Source organism: Gorilla gorilla, chromosome 12 (genome assembly GCF_029281585.2).
Source record: "Gorilla gorilla gorilla isolate KB3781 chromosome 12, NHGRI_mGorGor1-v2.1_pri, whole genome shotgun sequence".
Classification (NCBI taxonomy): Eukaryota; Metazoa; Chordata; class Mammalia; order Primates; family Hominidae; genus Gorilla; species Gorilla gorilla.
In genome coordinates this window covers 93247931-93272452 of record NC_073236.2, presented here as the reverse complement: position 1 = coordinate 93272452, position 24522 = coordinate 93247931, and the positions used below count along the sequence as shown (strand labels likewise).

At 45.6% G+C, this 24522-nt stretch overlaps 1 protein-coding gene across 1 annotated transcript in view; it reads left to right on the top strand.

Annotated features, from left to right (window-relative positions):
• TMEM247 (transmembrane protein 247) overlaps positions 1 to 24522 on the top strand; it is a 76755-nt gene that overhangs the window by 37929 nt on the left and 14304 nt on the right. Inside the window, exons 3-6 of the mRNA XM_055377423.2 lie at positions 12538 to 12670; positions 13387 to 13746; positions 17234 to 17422; positions 23980 to 24106. Coding sequence (XP_055233398.2) covers positions 12554 to 12670; positions 13387 to 13746; positions 17234 to 17422; positions 23980 to 24106 — 793 coding nt within the window. The 5' untranslated portion in view covers positions 12538 to 12553. The remainder of the gene's footprint in view (positions 1 to 12537; positions 12671 to 13386; positions 13747 to 17233; positions 17423 to 23979; positions 24107 to 24522) is intronic.

Here is a 24522-nt window from a genome sequence, read left to right as displayed (position 1 = left end):
CTTCTCTTCCTGGTTCTTGAGTGCCTTCCTTTTTTCCTACTCTGGCAAAGCTCTAATGCTTGGCCCACATGTAGAACACCTAGTGACTGTCACCCCCAGAAAACTTCAGTAGCACCTTGGGGCAGCTCCCCACAAAGTTTCCCAGCTAAGGTTCTCTTCAGTAACTTCCTGGCAGGTTCAATGGCAGGAAGCTTACCAATGAGTTTTGTTCACATCCAGCACTTACCAGGGTTGACCTGTTTGACCTTGACCTCAGCAAACTTTTATGCCATTCAGTGCTTCAGCCATACCATCTCCAAAGAGGGGCACCTCTTCTAAGTTTATTCTAGTCTAGATATATTAGAGTTCTCTTTTACCCTCTAAGTAGTAACCAGTCCCCTGTTCCTAGTTAATAATTCTTTATATTCTACCTTCCCTGTTGGAATTATTGTGTGGTTTCTGTCTCCTGACTAGGCCCTGACTGATACAACACTCATACACCTGCATTCACCCACTTGCCTGTATACTCCCTTCTCCCTCCTCAGTCTGATTTCTCCAGTGAATCCTTGGAGCACCCTGAGTCAACTCTTTCTCTTGGATAGTACTTATGTCAGCCAGGGTTCAGCCAGGAAAACAGAAACCACACTAAGTATTTCAAGCAGGAAGGGATTGAATACAGGGACTTTAGTACAGAAATCCTAGCTTCGCCTCTTCCTAGCTGTGTAACTGTGGGTGGGTAACTTCTGTCTGCAACTCAGTTTCCACTTCTCTAAAGATAAAAGTACTAATGGTACCTAACTCACAGTTTGCTCTGAAAATTAAGTAAAATGATCCATGAAAAATTCTCAGTGCCTGGTACATGGTTAGTGCCCGATAAATGTAAGCTATTATTACTGTTACTATTATAATCTTCTAAACACTTCAAGACATCTGAGGAAAGTGTTCAAAGCCACAACAGAGTGTGAGGCTGAGGCAGTTAGAAAAGGAAGACGACATTTTTGCAGTAAGATGTCCATTCCTCGTTGAAGGAAGACTACCCTGGATTGGAGGTAGAGGGAGGTGGCAAGGATATGACCAAGTGGCTCAAAGATACCTGTCTGTCCTCAACTTGAACAAGTTATACATACTAAACTTTCTTCACCTGTGCTGAGCAAAGGTCTCTCCTCCAGACATCTTTTTACATTTTTAGTTGAAAAGATAGGCCAGACGCAGTGGCTCACACCTATAATCCCAGCACTTTGGGAGGCTGAGGTGGGAGGATCACTTGCATCCAGGAGTTTGAGACCAGCCTGGGCAACATAGCCAGACCCCATCTCTGGGATCAAAAAATCAAAAATCAAAAATTAGCCAGGCATGGTGGCATGTGCCTACAGACCCGGCTACTTGGGAGGCTGAGATTGGATGATTGCTTGGACTGGGAGAGGTCAAAGCTACAGTGAGCCATAATCTCACCACTGCACTCCAGCCTGGGTGACAGAGTGAGACTGTCTCAAAAAAATTATATATATATAATATATATGCATATATATAATGCATATAAATTACATATATGTATATTATGTACATAGTTTAAAAAAAAAGTCAGAGTACAAAATGGTATTATAGTTAAGAATCAGTCTCCTTCTGACCCCCAACCCCTCAGCTCTCTGACCACAGACAGCCACCATGAAGCAGTTTCTTGTATCTTTTCAGACATATTCTACTATATTTTCATATTTTAATACATATGGAAGAACTGTTCTTGCTTTCCTAGTAAATAACATATCTTGGGGCCAAGCTCGGTGGCTCACACCTGTAATTCCAGCAGTTTGGAAGGCTGAGGCAGAAGGATCTCTTGAGCCCAGGAGGTCAAGGCGGCAATCGAGCCATGATAGTGCCAATGCACCCCAGCCTAAGCGACAGAGTGAGACCCTGTCTTGACAAAAAAAAAAATCTTGAAGAACAAGGTATTTGCACTGATGAAGCTACTGTATTCTCATTTTTTCTTTCATCTTGTTCTTTTTAGCATCTACATGGTATTCATAAGGATGCAGCACTAATTGTTTAACCAGATCCCTTCTGGTGGAAATTTGTTTCCAGTCTTTTGCTGTTATAAATAATGCTGTAATACACCTCTATGGATATGCTCATTTTTATGAGGCAGAAAATCCTCTCACCTTTTAAGAGTTACAGGCCCCAAAGACCATCTTTGTAATCTTGTATAAAGACACAGGGAAAGGAGATGGGAAGCCTGCATTCCAGCCATGGAATGCTCAACCACTAACATCCTTTGCATGCAGAGACGCATCACCTCATCTGCCCGAGTGACTCGATTTTCTTGTTTATCAGGCAGCATCACTGTACCTGCTTTAAATGGCCTCACAAGGGCATTGTGAGAATCAAATGAGATAATGTACATGAGAGCCTGTGCGCGCTGTACTAATACACAAGTCTCTCATCTGGTTGTCAAATCTAGAATTGATACGTTGCTCTGTGAATGTGCCCATCAATCTTCAACATGGTGCTTGCTACTCCCACTGTCCCTTCTAAGGGAAACTGACCCATCTGCAGCTCCTGCTGACAGACAATCCGAGGCTGCTGTGCACTGTGCCATATCACCCTGCCCTCCCCATCCTTCCACTTCACCAGACTGAACTGGGCTGGGCACCTTCCCCATCTGATAATAATCCTCATCATCTGTTGCCTGTGTGTTTCCTCTCTGCCCTTCCCCTAGGAGGCATACCTCCATGAAAGTGCATTAATTCATTAAGCAAAACAATACAAAGCAACACAGCGTCTAGCATTCTCATTTTCCCGTCTCTAGATACCAGTCCTTCAGGGAATTTTCCAGAAGTTGAGAAGACTGGTTGCATGAGCCTTGGGTTGGTTTGGCACTCGTGACAGTGTGAAAAGAGCCTCCGCCTCCTCCACTGAGCTCAGAGAAAGGTTTATAGTAAAGCCATTTGCAGGGGTAAGGGAGACAGGATCACATGGTAGCCCAGTAACAGGCTGCCCTAGAATGAAAAGCTCTGTCCCAGTAGAGATAAGCCAGGTTATTCTGATTCCTGCCCTTGGAAAGGTCTACCAGGAAATCATGAGTGACTTAAGTAGGACAAACAACACAGAAGGCATACCCAGAGGCCATACAGTTGAGGCTATGAAGAACCATTAGAAGCTGAAGTTATGAGTAAGCTGAAGTCGGGAGGAAGCAGGAACCTTGCCAACAGTGAAGCATAGGGTTGGAGGTTGTGGGTTGGCGGGGGTGAGGAAGGCTGTTGATGGGAAGTGAGGGGACACAGAGAAGCAGAAACACCGAAATCAGCTGAGTTATATGAATGACAAGGCCCATGTGAAGCTGCACCAACTCTGGCTGCTGGTCTCAGAATTGCCCTGAATCCAGCACAGTCCCGGCTAGGCCAGCTCATCCCTCATCCCTGTTGCTGGGCTCCCACGTGTTCTTGTCTCCTTTACCCTTGCATATGGCTTTACTATACACTTCCTTTCTCTGAACTCAACAGAGAAAGCAGAAGCTCTTTTCATACTGTCACCAGTGCCAAACCAACCCAAGGCTCATAAGACCTGTTTCCTCCACTTCTGGGAAGTTCCCTAAAGGACAGGGGTCTAGAGACAGGGAAATGAGAATGCTAGACTGTATGTTGCTTTGGAATACATTGCTCTGCTTAATGAATTAGTACACTTTCATGGAGGTCTGCCTCCTAGGGGAAGGGCAGAGAGGAGAAACAGAAGTCAACAGATGATGAGGATCAATTGACACTTTACTCATGCTGATCCTTTCCTCTCACCCAAATCCCACCCACCCTTCATGTTCCCTCTTCCACCAAACCTTCCTCAGCTACTCCAGCCACATCAACCCTGATCCTTTTTTTTTTGAGTCAGTCCGACTCTGTCACCCAGGTTGAAGTGCAGTGGCAAGATCACAGCTCACTTCAGTGGGCTCAAGCGATCCTCACACCTCCACCTTTCAAGTAGCTAGGACCCCGGGTACATGCTACCATACCCAGCTAATTTTTTTTTTTTTTTTTTTTTTTTTTTTTGGTAGAGGTGGATTCCCACTATGTTGCCCAGGCTGGTCTTGAACTCCTGGGCTCAAGCAATCTTCTAGACTCAGCCTCACAAAGTACTGGGATTACAGGCATGAGACCCTGAGCCCTGACCTCTTGACTCCTATGGTACATTGCCTGATTGGCCCCAGTTCTTCATCCCCTATATCCAGACCTTTTATCTTTCTCTGTGGTTCCTCCCACTAACTGGGCAGAGTATGTTTCACCATCCTTTGAGTTTGCCCATACAACTGGCTTTCTCCAATAACATAAGATGGAAGTGATGGTGTGCCAGCTCCAAGGCCTCTTGTACTTCTTCCATCCCCGAGCAAAGGGTATGCCTAAGCTACCCCACTATTCCCAAGAGGAAGATAAGAGACACATGAGACAAAGCTGCCGCGGCCAAGCTCCCCCAGTTGAATCCAGCCTAAATCAGCCTACCTTTAGATGTCTGAGCTAAGGAAATGTTTATTGTTGTGGGCCACTGATCATTTAGGGTTGTTTGATCTGTAGCTGACAACTACCCATAGTACTTATTGTGCATTTCCATACTTGGTGATTTAACAGCAGTGGATTATTTGTACATATGTCATTGTTTCTTTAAGCAGATCTCTCCTGGTTAAGATTGCCAGGTTTAACAAATAAAAATACAGGATGCCCAGTTAAATTTGAATTACAGACAATTTTTTAGAAATCTGTCCCGTGCAATTTTTAGAACATATTTATACTAAAATTTATCTAAAATTCAGATTTAACTGGGAATCCTGTATCTATCTGGTAATCCTACTCCTAGTAGTGCTTGAGGCAGGATAGATATCTCACACAACAGCTGTGAGATCATTTACATGGTCACCACCATAATGCTGGGAGGGGAAAGCCATGGTTCAGTTAAAGATTTGCAAAGACAGAAAGTGAACCTTGAGCATTCTCCTCTCCCCAGTGGCAAATCTACCACTCAGAATAATGGTGATCATGGTTATCTTTTGCCTAGTCCCTGTATGGGCAGCTTGTGGGCTAAACACCCTATCTAATTTTTTTATTATTATACTTTAAGTTCTAGGGTACATGTGCACAATGTGCAGGTTTGTTACATATGTATACATGTGCCATGTTGGTGTGCTGCACCCATTAACTCATCATTTACATTAAGTATATCTCTTAATGCTATCCCTCCCCCTTCCCCCCACCCCTCAACAGGCCCCATTGTGTGATGTTCCCCACCGTGTCCAAGTGTTCTCATTGTTCAATTCCCACCTATGAGTGAGAACATGCGGTGTTTGGTTTTCTGTCCTTGTGATACTTTGATGAGAATGATGGTTTCCAGCTTCATCCATGTCCCTATAAAGGACATGAACTCATCATTTTTTATGGCTGCATAGTATTCCATGGTGTATATGTGCCACATTTTCTTAATCCAGTCTATCATCGATGGACATTTGGGTTGGTTCCAAGTCTTTGCTATTGTGAATAGTGCCGCAATAAACATACGTGTGCATGTGCCTTTATAGCAGCATGATTTATAATCCTTTGGGTATATACCCAGTAATGGGATGGCTGGGTCAAATGGTATTTCTAGTTCTAGATCCTTGAGGAATTGCCACACTGTCTTCCACAATGGTTGAACTAGTTTACAGTCCCACCAACCGTGTAAAAGTGTTCCTATTTCTCCACATCCTCTCCAGCACCTGTTGTTTCCTGACTTTTTAATGATCGCCATTCTAACTAGTGTGAGATGGTATCTCATTGTGGTTTTGATTTGCATTTCTCTGATGGCCAGTGATGATAAGCATTTTTTCATGTGTCTATTGGCTGCATAAATGTCTTCTTTTGAGAAGTGTCTGTTCATGTCCTTCACCCACTTTTTGATGGGGTTGATTTTTTCTTGTAAATTTGTTTAAGTTCTTTGTGGATTCTGGATATTAGCCCTTTGTCAGATGGGTAGATTGTAAAACTTTTTCCCATTCTGTAGGTTGCCTGTTCACTCTGATGGTAGTTTCCTTTTGCTGTGCAGAAGCTCTTTGGTTTAATTAGATCCCATTTGTCAATTTTGGCTTTTGTTGCCATCGCTTTTGGTGTTTTAGTCGTGAAGTCCTTGCCCATGCCTATGTCCTGAATGGTATTGCCTAGGTTTTCTTCTAGGGTTTTTATGGTTTCAGGTCTAACATTAAAGTCTTTAATCCATATTGAACTAATTTTTGTATAAGGTGTAAGGAAGGGATCCTGTTTCAGCTTTCTACATATTGCTAGCCAGTTTTCCCAGCACCATTTATTAAATAGGGAATCTTTCCCCATTGCTTGTTTTTGTCAGGTTTGTCAAAGATCACATGGTTGTAGATGTGTGGTATTATTTCTGAAGGCTCTGTTCTGTTCCATTGGTCTATATTTCTGTTTTGGTGCCAGTACCATGCTGTTTTGGTTACTGTAGCCTTGTAGTATAGTTTGAAGTCAGGTAGTGTAATGCCTCCAGCTTTGTTCTTTTGGCTTAGGGTTGTCTTGGCAATGTGGGCTCTTTTGTGGTTCTATATGAACTTTAGAGTAGTTTTTTTTTTTTTTTTTGAAGAAAGTCATTGATAGCTTGATGGGGATGGCATCGAATCTATAAATTACCTTGGGAAGTATGGCCATTTTCACGATATTAATTCTTCCTATCCATGAGCATGGAATGTTCTTCCATTTGTTTGTATTCTCTCTTATTTCCTTGAGCAGTGGTTTGTAGTTCTCCTTGAAGAGGTCCTTCACATCCCTTCTAAGTTGGATTCCTAAGTATTTTATTCTCTTTGAGGCAATTATGAATGGGAGTTCACTCATCATTTGGCTCTCTGTTTGTCTGTTATTGGTGCATAGGAATGCTTGTGATTTTTGCACATTGATTTTGTATCCTGAGACTTTGCTGAAGTTGCTTAACAGCTTAAGGAGATTTTGGGCTGAGACTAAGGGGTTTTCTAAATATACAATCATGTCATCTGCAAACAGGGACAATCTGACTTCCTCTTCTCCTAATTGAATACCCTTTATTTCTTTCTCCTGCCTGATTGCCCTGGCCAGAATTTCCAACACTATGTTGAATAGGAGAGGTGAGAGAGGGCATCCCTGTCTTGTGCCAGTTTTCAAAGGGAATGCTTCCAGCTTTTGCCCATTCAGTATGATATTGGCTGTGGGTTTGTCATAAATAGCTCTTATTATTTTGAGATACATCCCATCAACACCTAATTTATTGAGAGTTTTTAGCATGAAGGGCTGTTGAATTTTGTTGAAGGCCTTTTCTGCATCTATTGAGATACTCATGTGGTTTTTGTCTTTGGTTTTGTTTATATGATGGATTATGTTTATCGATTTACATATGTTGAACCAGCCTTGCATCCCAGGGATGAAGCCAACTTGATCGTGGTGGATAAACTTTTTGGTGTGCTGCTGGATGCGGTTTGCCAGTATTTTATTGAGGATTTTTGCATCAATATTCATCAGGGATATTGATCTAAAATTCTCTTTTTTTGTTGTGTCTCTGCCAGGCTTTGGTATCAGGATGATGCTGGCCTCGTAAAATGAGTTAGGGAGGATTCCCTCTTTTTCTATTGATTGGAATAGTTTCAGAAGGAATGGTACCAGCTCCTCTTTGTACCTCTGGTAGAATTTGGCTGTAAATCTGTCTGATCCTGGACTTTTTTTGCTTGGTAGGCTATTAATTACTGCCTCAATTTCAGAGCCTGTTAATTGGTCTATTCAGGGATTCAACTTCTTCCTGGTTTAGTCTTGGGAGGGTGTATGTGTTCAGGAATTTATCCATTTCTTCTAGACTTTCTAGTTTATTTCCATAGAGGTGTTTATAGTACTCTCTGATGATAGTTTCTATTTCTGTGGGATTGGTGGTGGTAGCCCCTTTATCATTTTTTATTGTGTCTATTTGAGTCTTCTCTCTTTTATTCTTTATTAGTCTTACTAGCAGTCTATCAATTTTGTTGATCTTTTCAAAAAACCAGCTCCTGGATTCATTGACTTTTTGAAGGGTTTTTTGTGTCTCTTTCTCCTTCAGTTCTGCTCTGATCTTAGTTATTTCTTGCCTTCTGCTAGCTTTTGAATGTGTTTGCTCTTGCTTCTCTAGTTCTTTTCATTGTGATGTTAGGGTGTCAATTTTAGATCTTTCATGCTTTCTCTTGTGGGCATTTAGTGCTATAAATTTCCCTCTACACACTGCTTTGAATATGTGCCAGAGATTCTGGTGTGTTGTGTCTTTGTTCTCATTGGTTTCAAAGAACATCTTTATTTCTGCCTTCATTTCATTATGTACCCAGTAGTCATTCAGGAGCAAGTTGTTCAGTTTCCATGTAGCTGAGCGGTTTTGAGTGAGTTTTTTAATCCTGGGTTCTAGTTTGATTGCATTGTGGTCTGAGAGACAGTTTGTTATAATTTCTGTTCTTTTACATTTGCTGAGGAGTGCTTGACTTCCAACTATGTGGTCAGTTTTGGAATAGGTACGATGTAGTGCTGAGAACAAAGTGTATTCTGTTGATTTGGGGTGGAGAGTTCTGTAGATGTCTATTAAGTCTGCTTGGTGCAGAGCTGAGTTCAATTCCTGGAAATCCTTGTTAACTTTCTGTCTCGTTAATCTGTCTAAAGTTGACAATGGGATGTTAAAGTCTCCCATTATTATTGTGTGGGAGTCTAAGTCTCTCTGTAGGTCTCTAAGGACTTGCTTTATGAATCTGGGTGCTCCTATATTGGGTGCATATATATTTAGGATAGTTAGCTCTTCTTGTTGAATTGATCCCTTTACCATTATGTAATGGCCTTCTTTGTCTCTTTTGATCTTTGTTGATTTAAAGTCTGTTTTATCAGAGACTAGGATTGCAACCCCTGCTTTTTGTTGTTTTCCATTTGTTTGGTAGATCTTCGTCTATCCCTTTATTTTGAGCCTATGTGTCTCTCTGCACATGAGATGGGTCTCCTGAATACAGCACACTGATGGGTCTTGACTCTTTATCCAATTTGCCAGTCTGTGTCTTTTAATTGGAGCATTTAGCCCATTTACATTTAAGGTTAATATTGTTATGTGTGAATTTGATGCTGTCATTATGATGTTAGCTGGTTATTTTGCTCGTTAGTTGATGCAGTTTCTTCCTAGCATCGATGGTCTTTACAATTTGGCATGTTTTTGCAGTGGCTGGTACCAGTTGTTCCTTTCCATGTTTAGGGCTTCCTTCAGGAGCTCTTGTAAGGCAGGCCTGATGGTGACAAAATTTCTCAGCATTTGCTTGTCTGTAAAGCATTTTATTTCTCCTTCATTTATGAAACTTAGTTTGGCTGGATATGAAATTCAGGGTTGAAAATTCCTTTAAGAATGTTGAGTATTGGCCCCTACTCTCTTCTGGCCTGTAGAGTTTCTGCCAAGAGATCTGCTGTTAGTCTGATGGGCTTCCCTTTGTGGGTAACCTGACCTTTCTCTCTGGCTGCCCTTAACATTTTTTCCTTCAACTTTGGTGAATCTGACAATTATGTGTCTTGGAGTTACTCTTCTCGAGAAGTATCTTTGTAGCATTCTCTGTATCTCCTGAATTTGAATGTTGGTCTGCCTTGCTAGGTTGGGGAAGTTCTCCTGGATAATATCCTGCAGAGTGTTTTCCAACTTGGTTCCATTCTCCCTGTCACTTTCAGGTACACCAATCAGATGTAGATTTGGTCTTTTCACATAGTCCCATATTTCTTAGAGGCTTTGTTCGTTTCTTTTTACTTTTTTCTCTAAACTTCTCTTCTTACTTCATTTCATTCATTTGATCTTCAATCACTGATACCCTTTCTTCCACTTGATCAAATCGGCTACTGAAGCTTCTGCATGTGTCACGTAGTTCTTGTGCCATGGTTTTCAGCTCCTTCAGGTCATTTAAGGTCTTCTGTATGCTGTTTATTCCAGTTAGCCATTTGTCTAATCTTTTTTCAAGGTTTTTAGCTTCTTTGTGATGGGTTCAAACATCCTCCTTTAGCTCGCAGTGTGTTATTACTGATCGTCTGAAGCCTTCTTCTCTCACCTCATCAAATTCATTCTCCATCCAGCTTTGTTCCATTGCTCACGAGGAGCTGCATTCCTTTGGAGAAGAGGTGCTCTGATTTTTAGAATTTTCAGCTTTTCTGCTTTGGTTTCTCCCCATCTTTGTGGTTTTATCTACCTTTGGTCTTTGATGATGGTGATGTACAGATAGGGTTTTGGTGTGGATGTCCTTTCTGTTTGTTAGTTTTAACAGTCAGGACCCTCAGCTGCAGGTCTGTTGGAGTTTGCTGGAGGTCCACTCCAGCCTGATCCTTCCTCTGGAAGCTTCATCTCAGAGGGGCACCCAGTGGTATGAGGTGTCACTCGGCCCCTACTGGGAGGTGCCTCCCAGTTATGCTACTCGGGGGTCAGGGACCCACTTGAGGACGTAGTCTGTCTGTTCTCAGATCTCAAACTCCGTGCTGGGAAAACCACTACTCTCTTCAAAGCTGTCAGACAGGGACGTTTAAGTCTGCAGAAGTTTCTGCTGCCTTTTGTCCAGCTATGCCCTGCCCCCAGAGGTGGAGTCCACAGAGGCAGGCAGGCAGGCATCCTTGAGCTGTGGTGGGCTCCACCCATTTCGAGCTTCCTGGCTGCTTTGTTTACCTACTCAAGCCTCAGCAATGACAGACGCCCCTCCCCCAGCCTTGCTGCCGCCTTGCAGTTGGATCTCAGACCGCTGTGCTAGCAGTGAGCGAGGCTCCGTGGGTGTGGGACCCTCCAAGCCAGGAACAGGCTATAATTTCCTGGTGTGCCATTTGCTAAGACCGTTGGAAAAGCACAGTATTAGGGTGGGAGTGTTCTGATTTTCCAGGTACCATCTGTCACGGCTTCCCTTGGCTAGGAAAGGGAATTCCCCCACCCCTTGCACTTCCCTTCTTTGGCTCATGCCCCGTGGGCTGCACCCACTGTCCGACAAGCCCCAGTGAGATGAACCTGGTACCTCAGCTGGAAACGCAGAAATCACCTGTCTTCTGCGTTGCTCACGCTGGGAGCTGTAGACTGGAGCTGCTCCTATTCAGCCATGTTGGAACTCCCCCTCCTACCCTATCTAATTTTCACATCGGTGCTGCAACGTAGGGAAGTGGCTAAATCTTTATCCTATTTACAAATGACTACACTTTCCCTTGGTCACACAGCTGGAGAGAGTAGCGAAGCCGGAATTCAAATGCAGCCCTTTGTCTTTCCATATTGCAATCCTGCTTTCAACTACCAAAGATGTTTTGCTGCTTTTTTCACAAAATGGAAGATGACAAAATACATTCCCCAGCCCTCCATTCTACCCACGTGGAAGTATGAATGACGGGTGGTATTAGTGTCCTAGGTTTGCTGTAACAAAGAACCACAGACTGGTTGGTGTAAATGACAGAAATTTATTTTCTTGCAATCCTGGAGAGTCAACATCAGAGATCAAGGTGCCAGCAGGGTTGGTTCCTTCTGAGTGCTGGGAGAGAATGATCTATTCCAGGTCTACGATGGTTAATTTTACATGTTGACGTCAGTGAGCCATTGGATGGCCAGATCTCTGATTAAATGTTATTTCTGGGTGTTTCTGGAAGAGATTAACATTTGAATTGGTGGACTGAGTAAAGCAGTCTGCCCTCCTCAGTGTGGGTGGGCTTCATCCACTCCACTGAGGGCCTAAATGGAACAAGGCAGACTGCCAGTTGAACTGGTGCTCTCAATTCAATTGCCTGACTACATGAGGTGATCCGTCAGTCTTCTCCTGCCCTTGGACTGGGACTTCCACCATCAGTGCTCCTGGTTCTCAGGCCTTTGCGCTCAGACTGGAATTTATACCACCCACTTTCCAGGGGCACCAGCTTGCAGATGGGAGATCATAAAACTTCTCAGCCTCCATAATTGCATGAGCCAATTCTGTGTAATAAATGCCATTTTATGTTTCTTTGGAGAACCCTAATACAATGCCTGTCTCCTTGGTTTGTAGATAGCCATTTTCTCCCTTGTCTTCACATCATCATCTTCTTACAAGGACGTCAGTCATACTGGATTAGGATCCCATCCTAATGATCTCATTTTCACTTAATCACCTCTATAAAGACCCTGTCTCCAAATAAGGTCACATTCTGAGGTACTGGGGGCTGGGAGTTAAGACTTCAACATATGAATTTTGGGAAGAGAGGGGGACGTGGTTTAGCCCATAACAGGGTTTGTGGAGCTGTGACTCATTTCCAACACAATCTTCATTTAAAAAAGGAACCCAAGGAAATGGATTTCAAATGGTGGAATTCTGAGTTTCACGAAGTGGAACTCTAGTTTTCAAAGCCATCCTTATGGGCAGGAAAGGCCCATCCTGCAGTTCTTAATGTTAGCATGTTACTACCTCAAAGGTGTCACACCCTCCACCAAAGGGGCCCTAGCAACTTGTAGAATGTAGGCTATGATGAGGACAGGGGATTGTGATGGTGGCCAGGCTGTGGAATCTGGTGAGGCCAAATGTCAGCACCTCAAATGATGTCTTGTGACCCCACCTGGCAGCGTTCTGGTTTTCTGGATGGCAGCAAAGGACAGGGAGATGATGGAAGCCTGGGGTGCAGGAGAAAGTTGCCCGACCTTCCCCAAGATGGTGCCTGGTGACTCCAAGTCTGAAGGGAAGCCAAGGGCTTGTCTGGTAAGGGGGCTGCTGTGTCTCACCACCCCCGCCTATTCCGTCAGGGAGAGCAAGAATACCGTAGGAACACATGATAGGAGCTGAGTGCTTTGAGCTTCCAGACAACTGCCAAGAACATCAGGTGACATGTACCCCAGCCCTGTAACTGGCACCAGCTGTCACCAGGGACCAGGTAGCCCTCCAAAAGATTGTGAAGTCATATGAAGCTGGCTTTGGTCTCCTCCATCTACCTCCCCACTTGGGGTCCTTTCCTTGCTGGGTGTATAGGACCTGGCTCCCCACCATAGCCCTCTTCCTGGTCCCCAAATATTTAGGTTCTCTCAATTCAGACCCTGGGTTTCTTTCTCCCTCTGTAACTTCCTGAAGACCTGGCATCTAACTGACCTCAAAGTCAGGTAGAGTTGAGGATGGGCCCGGAAGTTGCCTCTTTGGTGATCAGAAAAATCACTAGAAAAATGGACATCAATCTACTCAACTCCCAGTGCCTCCACTTGCAACTTTAGGGCACTATTACTTTGTGCTAGTTTGCCCTCTCCTTGACCCGCAGGTCCTGACAACTCCCGGTAAGAGCACTTCTAATAAGAATTCAGCCTAGATCTTTACAATTCAAACACCCCAGTCCACTGCGGCCTGGGGCTGCGGGAGTTCCATGGGGTCAGGGGCAGCCCCATCCTGACTCTTCACGGTACCTCCCCTCCCTGCTTCCCCTACACCAGGAGGCAGAGTCCCAGAAGCCAGACTCCTCCTATGACTACTCGGAAGAGATGGAAGCTTGTGAGGACGGAGGCTGCCAAGGGCCGCTTAAATCGCTGTCCCCGAAGTCCTGCCGTGCTACCAAAGGCCAGGCTGGCGACGGACCCAAACCCGCAGAGCTGCCCCCGGCCCCTGGGACTGAGCGCAATCCCGAGATGGAGCTGGAGAAGGTGCGCATGGAGTTCGAGCTCACGCGGCTCAAGTACCTGCATGAGGAGAACGAGCGGCAGCGGCAGCACGAGGTGGTGATGGAGCAGCTGCAGCGGGAGCGGCAGCACGAGGTGGTGATGGAGCAGCTGCAGCAAGAGGCGGCGCCCCGCCTGGTGGGTGACAAGGAACGGGGCACTGGGAGGAGGGAGGCCTGGAGCTGAAGTCCCATGGGGCCTGGAGCAGGTGCCCACCTTCCCTGCTTTGCGCGGCACCCCACCCTGCAGATCCTGGATCTCGGCTGAAAGGGGCTGAGCATCCACTCGGGCGGTCTCCAGCCCTCTCCGCCTTGGCTCACTTCCAGAGATGTCTGCTCACTGCCTTAAAGCTCGCTACCCTACCTGGCCAGCTCTGTTAAACAGAGCTTCCACGGGAAGCTGAGATGTGACTCTCTAAGGAGAGCTGAGGCTGGGAGGGTCCCCAGAACCACATCGCCCACCAGACAGCCTTTTTGGTAGCTTCAAGGAAAAGTCTTCAACATTTCCTCCCTCTTCCACTGCTCACAAGTCCTCTCTGCATCTCTTAAAATTTGATGCCTGGAGACTAGACCCAGAATCCCCACTGCACCCTGGCCAGTGGATTTTGATAGAACCATCACCTCCCCGATCAGGGCTATGTTTATTCTGTTGGATCATACTGCCTTCTAGTCAACTGAAACAGCCATCTTTTCACAAGAAGTACACCACTGTTCCCTAATCTGTATTAAATGGGGGATAAGAATGCCTACTTGAGATTAAATGGGATGTGAAGAGCTTAGCACAGTGGCTAGGCTATCATAAGCATTCAACAGTGGAAGATGTTGTTTAAAGCAGTGTTTCCTGCACTTTAAAGTCAGAAAGTCCTGGATTAAAATGCCAGGTATAAACTCCCTGACATTGGGCAAATTACTAATTTCCTTTGAGCTTTGGCTTGCTCATCCATGAAGTAGTACCTACCTCACAGGGTTGTTGTCAGGAATCAATGAGAGAACACATGCAAAGCACTTTGCAATTAGCCCAGCACATTAGGTAAGCACTCAATAAATGTTAGCTATTACCATTTTTATGTACTCATGCAATTCACTTCTTGACTCAAATGCAACAACATACATTTATCACTTTTCAGTTTTATCGGGATGTGATGTATTAGCTGTGCTTCCCAGCTCTGAGTCATCCTCAGTTCTGAGAACCATGCCTTCTGCCTTTATCCAAATCATTGCTGTAATTGTTGAGGAGGAAATGACCTAAAGTAAATACCACTAAATGTCTCTGTATAGGTTGGCAATGTTCCATTAATCATCATCCTTGAGTTACATTTTATCCTGCTCACATTTCTCCACCTTATCCAAAAAACGGAGACGCACTGTCAAATGGTTTCCCAAAATTAAGATATTACATTACCTATAGCATTTCCCCAATTGACTGGTCCAATTTTGTTTTTGTTTTTTTAAGAAAGTAAGGTTGGTTTTGCATCATTTGTTCTCAATGAACATGTGCTGGCTTCTTAAACAATTATCTTTTTTTCTGTTCACAAAATACCTGCTTCATTATAAACATGAAATGATTTCACTGAACTCAGTCAAGCTTACTGAACTGGGATTTCCAGAATCTTCCCCTGCCCCCACACCCTTTTTGAAAAGTCTAGAAAACATTTGCCTATTGCTTAGACTTTAGCACACTTCCTAATATTTTTGAATTCTAAGTTCCATTTCCAAACTTGTGACTTTTCTCAGTAGCCTGGGATAAAATCTGTCACAAAGTGGAACCTGAAACTATTTAAAGCAGATATGATATTGTAACTATGCCTTTGGCCTGTGTCTCCTCCTAACCATATTTATTTTCCCCCCTTTTCAGTTTGAAAATCTTTCTCCTTGCTGGATGAGATGGAAATCTTTGGTATATAGTCCTCTCTCTATTTCCCTCTTCTGCTCAAAAATTAGAACATTGAAAGTATTTTGAAAAGTCTAAAGGGTTTCACAAGCACTTTTTTTTTTTTTTAATGAAAGTCATAATGATCACTCATCAGCATTTCAGACTGAAACACGTGCAGACTGCAGAGAGGTGGCAAAGTCCAGGGGTCCAGACCCATACTGAGCCTGCAGAGAACTGTCGGGTCAGCCCCATCCTCCACTCCCATTAGAACACTGGATTGCTTCCTCTGGTCTCCAACCTTCCTAGCTATTCATTTTAGAGGCAGCATCACCAGGTCATTTTCTGTCCCCTCAGTTTGGTCTAGTTGCCCTCACATTTTATGCAGCTGTTTCAACAGTGATGTGTCCCCATCCCCCAGCCTTTGGTGATAGTTTACAAAAGTGTTTACTTTTTGTGCATTTACTAAAAATTGGGGAGTTGACTTGATGTTGAACCTTCCTCTCTTCTCTTTTTCTGGGAGGGTGAATAGATGGACGGACAGAGAGAGTGTATTGAATTGAAAATACCTCTTTGAGTGTGTTTCTAGCTAGTTTGGGGCATCTCAGTCCCTGCCACCTGCTGCTTTCCAAAAATATGGCATGATTTTTACACATATTTTTAAAAATAATGCATGGGTTATGCCCTCTTAACTATGGATCAAAATAATATCAGCTTTTGCCTTACTTATACATTGATACTTTCTACAGTTAAAATGAAAACTGTTGGGCCCCAATTATATAGATTCAAGAAAAGAGCAACCCACAGACAGAATTAGCCAGACAACTCAAGCTGCTTTCCCCCAGCCCAAATACTCTGAGGGTTTAGGGAGACCCCATCACCTATCTCTCAGCACCTGCCTCCAGGAGAGACCAAACCCTGGACTGAAGGACCACGGACTGACCCACGTGATATGTGTCAGGACCCAGGGAGTGAGAAACAGTCATTTATATGCAAGGGACACCATGTCATTGGGCCACTGTCCAGGAAACTAGGTTGAATGTCAGGGCACTGTGACAGAACACTCCCAAGACCCAACATCCACATGTGGGGCTCTTGGAGTCAGAGAGAGAAGGCCCACATGTGTGGCTCCAATGGGCAGTACAGACCATAAAGAGAAAGCAAGGTGGTGGCCTGGTGCCCCAGTCAGGAGGGATAAGAGCAGCTCAAAAAGTAAAAAATGATGAGTTCCTTCTATGTGCTAGTTACCTGACTAGGAATGTTCATTATCTCACTTTTCCTCCTTGTGATCTTTTGTTTTGTTTTTTTTTTTTTTTTTTAGAAACAGGATCTTGCTGTCTCACCCAGGCTGAAGTTAGTGGCATGAGCATAGCTCACCATAACCCCGAACTCTTGGGCTCAAGTGATCCTTCCACCTCAGCTTCCCAATAGATGGGACTATAGGCACACACCACCAGATATGGCTAATTTTTAAATTTTTTTTTACAGAGAAGGGGTCTCACTACATTGCCCAGGCTGGTCTCAAACTCCTGGCTTCAAGCAATCCTCCCACCTTGGCCTCCCCAAGTACTGGGATTATAGGTATGAGCCACCTTGCCCAGCCGTCATGATTTTGGAAATGGGCACTATTACCCTTTCTTTAGGTAAAGATGATGACTTGAGGTCACATACAGGCAGGGTCAGAGCAGGACTGAACCTAGATCTGCCTGGCGCCCACAATGGCATCATCATCTCCACTGTCTTCTCTCCCCCACAGTTTTCAGGAGGCCTCCAGAACTTCCTGCTGCCCCAGAACCAGTTTGCCATGTTCCTGTACTGCTTCATCTTCATTCACATCATCTATGTCACCAAGGAGATGGTCTTCTTTCTCTTCGCCAAGCACTACCTGTTCTGCATCGTGGCCATTTTGCTCTGTTTGATTAAAACTTTCTGGTCATACTTCCAAGTGCCTTTGCTCTCTCCCTCACTGGGAACCCTCGCCCCTGCCATGCTAGAGTGTTATCCGTGCATGATCCCAGCCTCCCAGGCACCTCCTTTTTTCACTTTGTGCCTCTGTCCAATCAGAATCCACTCTTAGGAAGGGCCCTGCTGTCAGTCATTTACACCTGAGAGTGAAGAAACACGTTCATGCCCCTTATACAGAAACTGAGTTCTCACTGTGGACATGATGCCTTATCCCAAGAGGAAGATTTCAGATGTTAGCAGGTCAGGGAGATATCTGCAGGGAAGGCGGGTTTAGAACACCTTTCCAGAACCATGGAAGTACATCATGACCAAGCTGGCTTGGGTTTCACCACATCTACTCATGTTCATAGACCTCATAGGGGTGGGAAGCCTGTCATTTGCTTGGGAGCAGCCCCCGCCCCCATCTTCTGCAAAGATGTCCATGTCCTAATCCCCAGGATCATGAATGCTTTATATGGCAAAAGAGGCTGAGATGTGATTGTGTTTAAGGACCTTGCAGTGGGGAAATGATCCCAGATTATCCAGGTAGGCCCGCGGTAGTCACAAAGGCCCTTGTAAAAGGGAGGCAGGAGGGTGCGAGTCAGAAAGGAGATGTGACCATGGAAGCAGGGGCCAGAATGACGTGGGACTGCGGATCAGGGAACATGGGAAGCCTCTAGAAACCAGAAAAGGCAATAGAAGGATTCTCTGCTAGAGCCTCCGGAGGGAGCCCAGCCCTGCCACCCCATGTTAGGCTCCTGACCTCCAGAACTGTAAGAGAATAAATCTGTGTTATTTTAAGCCACTAAGTTTGTGGCAGTTTGTTACAGCAGCCACAGGAAACTAATACAGGAGCCAAGATGCCCAAGCTCCCTCCAGCTGTGCCAACATGGCAGGATACCATCACCAGGCCACTGGCCAGGCCTCATTTAGCACTGGGCCTGAGTAGACTTGTACACAGCTGGCCTTCAGACAGCATATGGTTAAAAAGGAGAGGCAGTGAAGCTCCAGCGAGCCTGGCACAGGCCTAGCTGAACCTGGTGGACAAGGGGTACCCCTATCACTAAGCTGTGTATCCCCTGGGTGAGGCATGTGGCAAAATAAGGGCATACTCCTAGGGGACATAAGGAAGGAGGAATTAAGTGCCTGATTAGACCCAAAGGACGTCATTAATTCTACTCTATTGGAAAGCTGGACATGAAAAAAAAAAAGTTGACACACACCCCCACCCCGTACCCACCTACTAACCCAAGCACACAGACTCACAAAAATGCAGAAAAGCTAACCCAGAAACAAATACACTGACACAGAGAAACAAAACAAGTATACAGTTGTCCACAGTAGAGAGGTTTACAGCCCCTCAAATAAACACACAACAACCCAAAGGAACAGACTTTGAACACCAGAAGGCTCACGGTCAGGCACAAAGTGAAGCTGCCCCGCATGTATGCAACAAAGGGGTTCAACTCCCCCAGTCACCAGCCTCTCAGCCCTTCAATACACACACTCCTTGCAGACTGTCGGCTACTCTGAGCCCAGCAGCCCAGCCACGATGGCTGGCTGTGCCACAGGACACTTTAGTGATAATGTGACAAACTGAATGAGGCTGGACACAGCTGTGCAATTAATCAAGGCTTTATTGACCCCTTCTCTCCTCTGGCATAGGGCTCTGCCTTAAGAGGGACAAGAGAATAAGTTTCTGTCTCATTGGGCTCTCGAGCGACTCTCAGTAAAATCACGTGAAAAAAATGACTGCCTTGGGACTTCAATGTCAGTACACATTATCATGCCATGTAAGTCCATGGTGACTTCTCATTTCCCACCCAACTCCATATATCCAACCCCATTGATAGCTGCATGTGACAGGTACTTAATTTGGAAGTGATAAAAGTATCATTTCTCATTAAACTTTCAAGGAAGGGCCGTTGTGGTATGGGTCACTTCTTCTGATCATTTTATTTGATCTGGGTTTCTGCCCCATGGGGTTGAGGTGAGAGAGATGGAGATAAGGATAGCAAAAAGTTTAAGGTCTACCTGTTTACCTTCTTAGAGCAGACAGAACTGGGCATTTATAAAACACACACACACACAAACCAAAACACCCAAGTGCGTAAGGTCATTTAATCCATCCATCTGTTGCCAGGTAAAACTAGACTTAAATACACTGATTTTTCTTAATCTTCAGAGAAAGTAAACTCCCCTGAACAGTTAAGTGAGCATCTCATCCCACATCTTTAGCCACAGGCATGAAATCTACTCTTCCCTATTGTGTTTGAATACTGAAGCCACTAGCATCAGATCTGCCCTCTAGGAAAATAAGAACTACTCATAGTCACTCCCTAAACTTAGAACAGATCTTCTGATTCAAATGCAAAGCAGAAAATCAGAAGAGAGAGAGAGGCAAAGGATAGGAAAAAGGCCCAGCTAAGCAGTTACCAGCCAGGTAACAAGCCAATGTACAAGCGCCTCTTCAGCACCAATGCTAACATATCATGCGCCCTAAGTCCCTAAGGAGGCTATCATCACCAAAACCCTGCAGGTAGAAATGTATATCATCTCCACTTCACAGCCAGGGATACCGAGGTTCACAGAGGTTAGACTTAACTGAGATCATCCCAGAGCACATGTTCTTTCCATGTTACCCTGCTCCCAAGATCCTACCTTGGGAGGATCTCACAACCTTGCTGGGGAGATGAGTTTAACACACATGAAAATGTAAAGCAGCTATCAGTACACAGACCTCAGCTATAAATGAGATCATAGAAGAGCTCCCTGGAGCCCTGGGTGATAGAGGAAGTCTTCTTAAAAGACGAGCTCATAAGGCTAGGTAAGCCCGAACAGGTGGAAATCAGGAGGGATACCTCACGCAAATGAAGATTAGGGTGGGAGTGTGTAATGTGTATCCAGGAGGGAAGGGTCACTCTTGCTCCAGGGAATGGTGTAAAAGGTAACAGGCCTGGAAAATTGGTTTGGGGCTAAGTGTTAGAGAGCCTTGAATATTGGTCTGAGGAATATAAACTTAATCCCTTGGGAAATAGGCAATACACTAAAGATTATAGAGTGGAATAGTAATTCAAAACAGATAAATGAAAGCCTTCCTCCTCCTTTAATTCCTGGGGACCACTTTTTTGCCTGGACCTTCCCGTTTCCAGACCAGAAACTTTCTGAGGTCCTGCGTTTGAGGATTACTTTCAGCTGTAAAAGAAATCCAGCCACAATGGCTTCACCAAATAGAGGTTTATGTTGCTCACATACCAAGAAGTCCCAGGTAGTCCATCCACGGCTGGTGAAACTGCTCTCAGAAGTCATAGAGGACCCAGGTGGTGCCTTCCTCCACCACCACAGGGCTCTTATCCTCAGCCCATGGCTTCCAGCCTCAGTGCCCAGTTGACTGAAGCAGCTCCAAGTACCAGGTCCACTACTCCAGGTCAGAAAAGGAGCTGCCTTTTAAAAGCGTCCCAGGGAGCCCCACCCAGAGACTTCTGCTTACGTGCCATTGGTCAAACTAAGGTCATGTGGCTGCACCTATCTGTAGGGTGTCTGAGGTGGTAAGGTTTTTGCGTGGACACTGTTGCAGCCTCAAACAAAATTAGAATTCTGACAGTATGAGTGGAGGGGGGAGATACTGAATTAAGCAAATAACTGGTGTATCATCCCTAATTCCTTAGGCCCAGCTCCCACTCCCTTCCTGAGCTGCTGAGCCAGAAAGCCTTGATGGGGTTGAAACCATCAGATGGAGCACAGCCGTAGCCAATCTGGGCCGGGCCACTGCTGCACTCTGCTTTAAGGAAGAGTACTGCATACCACAGCAGGGAGGTCATGGTTTTCCCTGGCCACACGCCTGAAGCCACTCTGCCTTCATCCTCCTGACCTCTGCCTGAAGCCCATGACCTGACACAACCAGGGCAGCAGACTGGGAAGGGCACTCCTCTCTGTTCTGGGTGCCCTCAGCAGAGCTGCAAGGGGAGGCAAGTTGGACTCCAGAGCCCCTTCCCTTCCTGATCCCAGATCTCACAGAGCAGAGCACGGAGACAGTCAGGGGACTCTGATCATCCTGTGGACACCAAGCTGCTAAAGTCTATGTATAAGAGATTGCACTCATTGCAAAGGACCACTAAGCTTCAGCCCAAATAATGAAGCACTAATAGTAAAGTTTCAGGCAGGCTTAGGGAGAGAAAGATGGGAGAATCTCTCCTGTTCCCTAAATGGAATATTGTAGGCTGCCCTCCTGAGCCCAAGGACAGGACTACAGTTGGAGAGACTCGGGGACAGGAGGGTTGAGGCTTGATTCCAAAGGCCACTTTCCTGCCATGTCTATTTCTAGTCCCAAGTTAGCAGATGACTTGTAAGTAAGCAAGTCCGTTAAGTTTTCTAGGCTTCATTTGGGTGACCTCTAAATTATCTAGACTCTAACTCAGAAAAAAGAAGGACCAAAGTCTAGAGATTGTTCGAGAAATTCTGATTTAATTGATCTGAGATGACATCCAGAGGTGATTTGTTAGCCTTACAAGTGCCCCAGTTGATTCTAATAAGCAATCAGGGTTGAAAGACCTAAATCCTTGCTCTTCAGTTTGTGATCTGTGGATCAGCAGCATCTGCGTCTTAGAAATGCAGCATCCCAGACCCTGCCTCAGACCCACTGAAGCAGATGTGGTTTGACAGTACCCACCAGCCCCCAGCACTTCATATGCATCTTAAAGTCTGGGAAGCCTGTTATAGGTGATGAGACTCAATGCAATCTGTCCTGGTCTGTCCTGGGCTAGCGCGGTGGCTCACGTCTGTAATCTCGGCCATTTGGGAGGCCGAGGCAGGAGCCCAAGAGCTCAAGACCAGCCAAGGCAACATAGGGAGATCCCATATCTCCAAAAAAAAAAAAAAAAAGCCAGGTACAGTGGCATGCACCTGCTGTCCCAGCTACTGGGGAGGCTAACAAGGGAGGATCACTTGAGCCTGGGAGGTTGAGGCTGCAGTGAGCTGTGATCATGCCACTGCACTCCCGCCTGGGGGACAGAGCAAGACCCTACCAGAAAAAAAAAAAAAAAAAAATCTGTTCTCTTTATGAAGACAATGCTCTTGGCCAGGAGGGTCTTTTAGGGGGAATGAGAGGGAGAACAACCGAGTGCACAGCCCTTCAGAAGTGCTATGGGGTTTCCATTAACCTCTGCCGCAGGCTAGGGGTGGCAGGAGCTTACTGTGCCACATCAGGAAGCTGAGCCTTTGGTAGCATATCTGCCCCTCCTCCCTTTCACCAGTTCATGCTCTGGGCTTCTGAGGAACCAAATGATTTCACCCTGCCGGCCAGGACTCAGCAGAAAGTTCCAGAATGTCCTCAGGCCTGTGTCTGCCTCTGTCCCTTTTTTGATCTGACTCCCACGTGTAGCTTTGGGGAAATCTTGCTAATATACATTCATTCATTATTTAAAGGTTGCCGCTGTTCTTCAGGAAGGTTAAGCATGATTAAAAGATGGGATTTTTCCACAGGGCACAGCAGAAAAGCTAGGGCTCCCACATTTTTAAGCTGTTTTGGCCAAGCCTTGTTGCATAATTCAAAGTCTGTGATTTACTTAGATTTAATTAGCCAAAGGAGCAGCAGCTGCAGGTTCATTAGTTAGTATTTATTAAGCGCCCTCAGAGGGCTTTTTAGGCTCTTAAGAGTGAAGTGGAGGATGGGTTTCAGACTTGCAAATTTCTTACACTTAAGTAGGAGGGGATTACAGATAGCTTCAGGAGGTAGGCATTTTTGTGCCTCAAAGAGAGCAAAGGGGTGGCATCAAAAGGCCTGGGCTCGTGGGGCAAATCCTACAAAGGGCCACGAGTCAGAGAGATGTCAGTCCCTCACAGGGTTATAGTGACAATTAGTGAGATAACAAGGTGGAGGCTGGTGGTGAATGAGAAGCTACACAGATGAGAGGTATCAGCCAGAGCAGGGAAAGGAAGTGACTGCTAACCTGAATTTCAAGAACTGGGAGAGGTGGGGAGGTCAGGCTCTTGAATCTGTGGGCCCAGTGCAAGAGGACAATGCAGTGTCCCATCATGAATTCCACGACGGTGACAGCAGAGCATTAAGCCATGTGGAGAGCCCCCACTGAGAGCAGGGCCCTGTGCCACTGCCCTGGCGGTGGATGACGGAGACCCCAGGGTTAAGGGGCTTTTGTGGTGCCTCTCAAATCTCACCCAGAGAGTGACTATCCTTGGCCTGTACTCCATCAACAGGAGGGAGAGAGGGAGCATGCTCTGTGCATTTTGCAGGGGCAGGGACCGTTGGAGCAGGCCATTGGAGGAAGGAGTCTGGTGGCCCCAGGGCGAGTGGCCCCTGCACGCCTTCCAGCTCTGGGCGCAGAGTCTGGCTGCAGAGGCGCCTCTTCACAAGCAGGTCACGCTCTAGGCTTCCAGCTGCTAATCACAGGGGCTCTCCAGCCTGGGGGCATTTCCTCCCTCTGCTCCTGGCTTCCGCCCCAGTCCCATTCAGCTGATCGTTCTCCGCTGGGCTAGAAAATCCAAAAATAGAAGAAAGCTACACTTTTTACCCCCTTGAGCCTCTTGTATCAAATGACACAGTCACTTTGCCTCAAACTTTTCATCAAAGCAGCCTTTGTAAGGTCCTGGGGCAGAAAGCAGGCCTTGGAAGACAGCCACCAGGAAGTCATGCAGAAAGTGCTGAGCAGGGGGACCCTTGGTGGAGGAGGTGGGGAGGGCAGGGTTTCAGGAGCTTCCCTCTGCCCCAGAAAGAGCCAGTGACAGACACTTGCTACCATGGGGCAGCTCTTCTCTGAGCACCAGCTCTAGCTTCAGGTCTTGGAAGTGCAAAAGCAGCAAATAGTGTGGCTGCACAGACCACCCATTGCCAGGGTTCAACAACCAGACCACAGAGCTCAATCAGTGATTAAGGAGCAATGATTGATCAATCAAATAAACAGAAGGAGTGTAAGAGACGATCTGAGAAAGGCTCTGCGAGCTAAAGCATTCTGTGACGGCTTGTTGAAAAGGAAGCTCACCCTTGCCGAACACCTAGGATGTATTGTACCCTGTCCAACACTCTCATGTCATCTATTTTATCCCACAGCCCTCCATGAAGGAGCACTGGTATGCACTAGATTAATC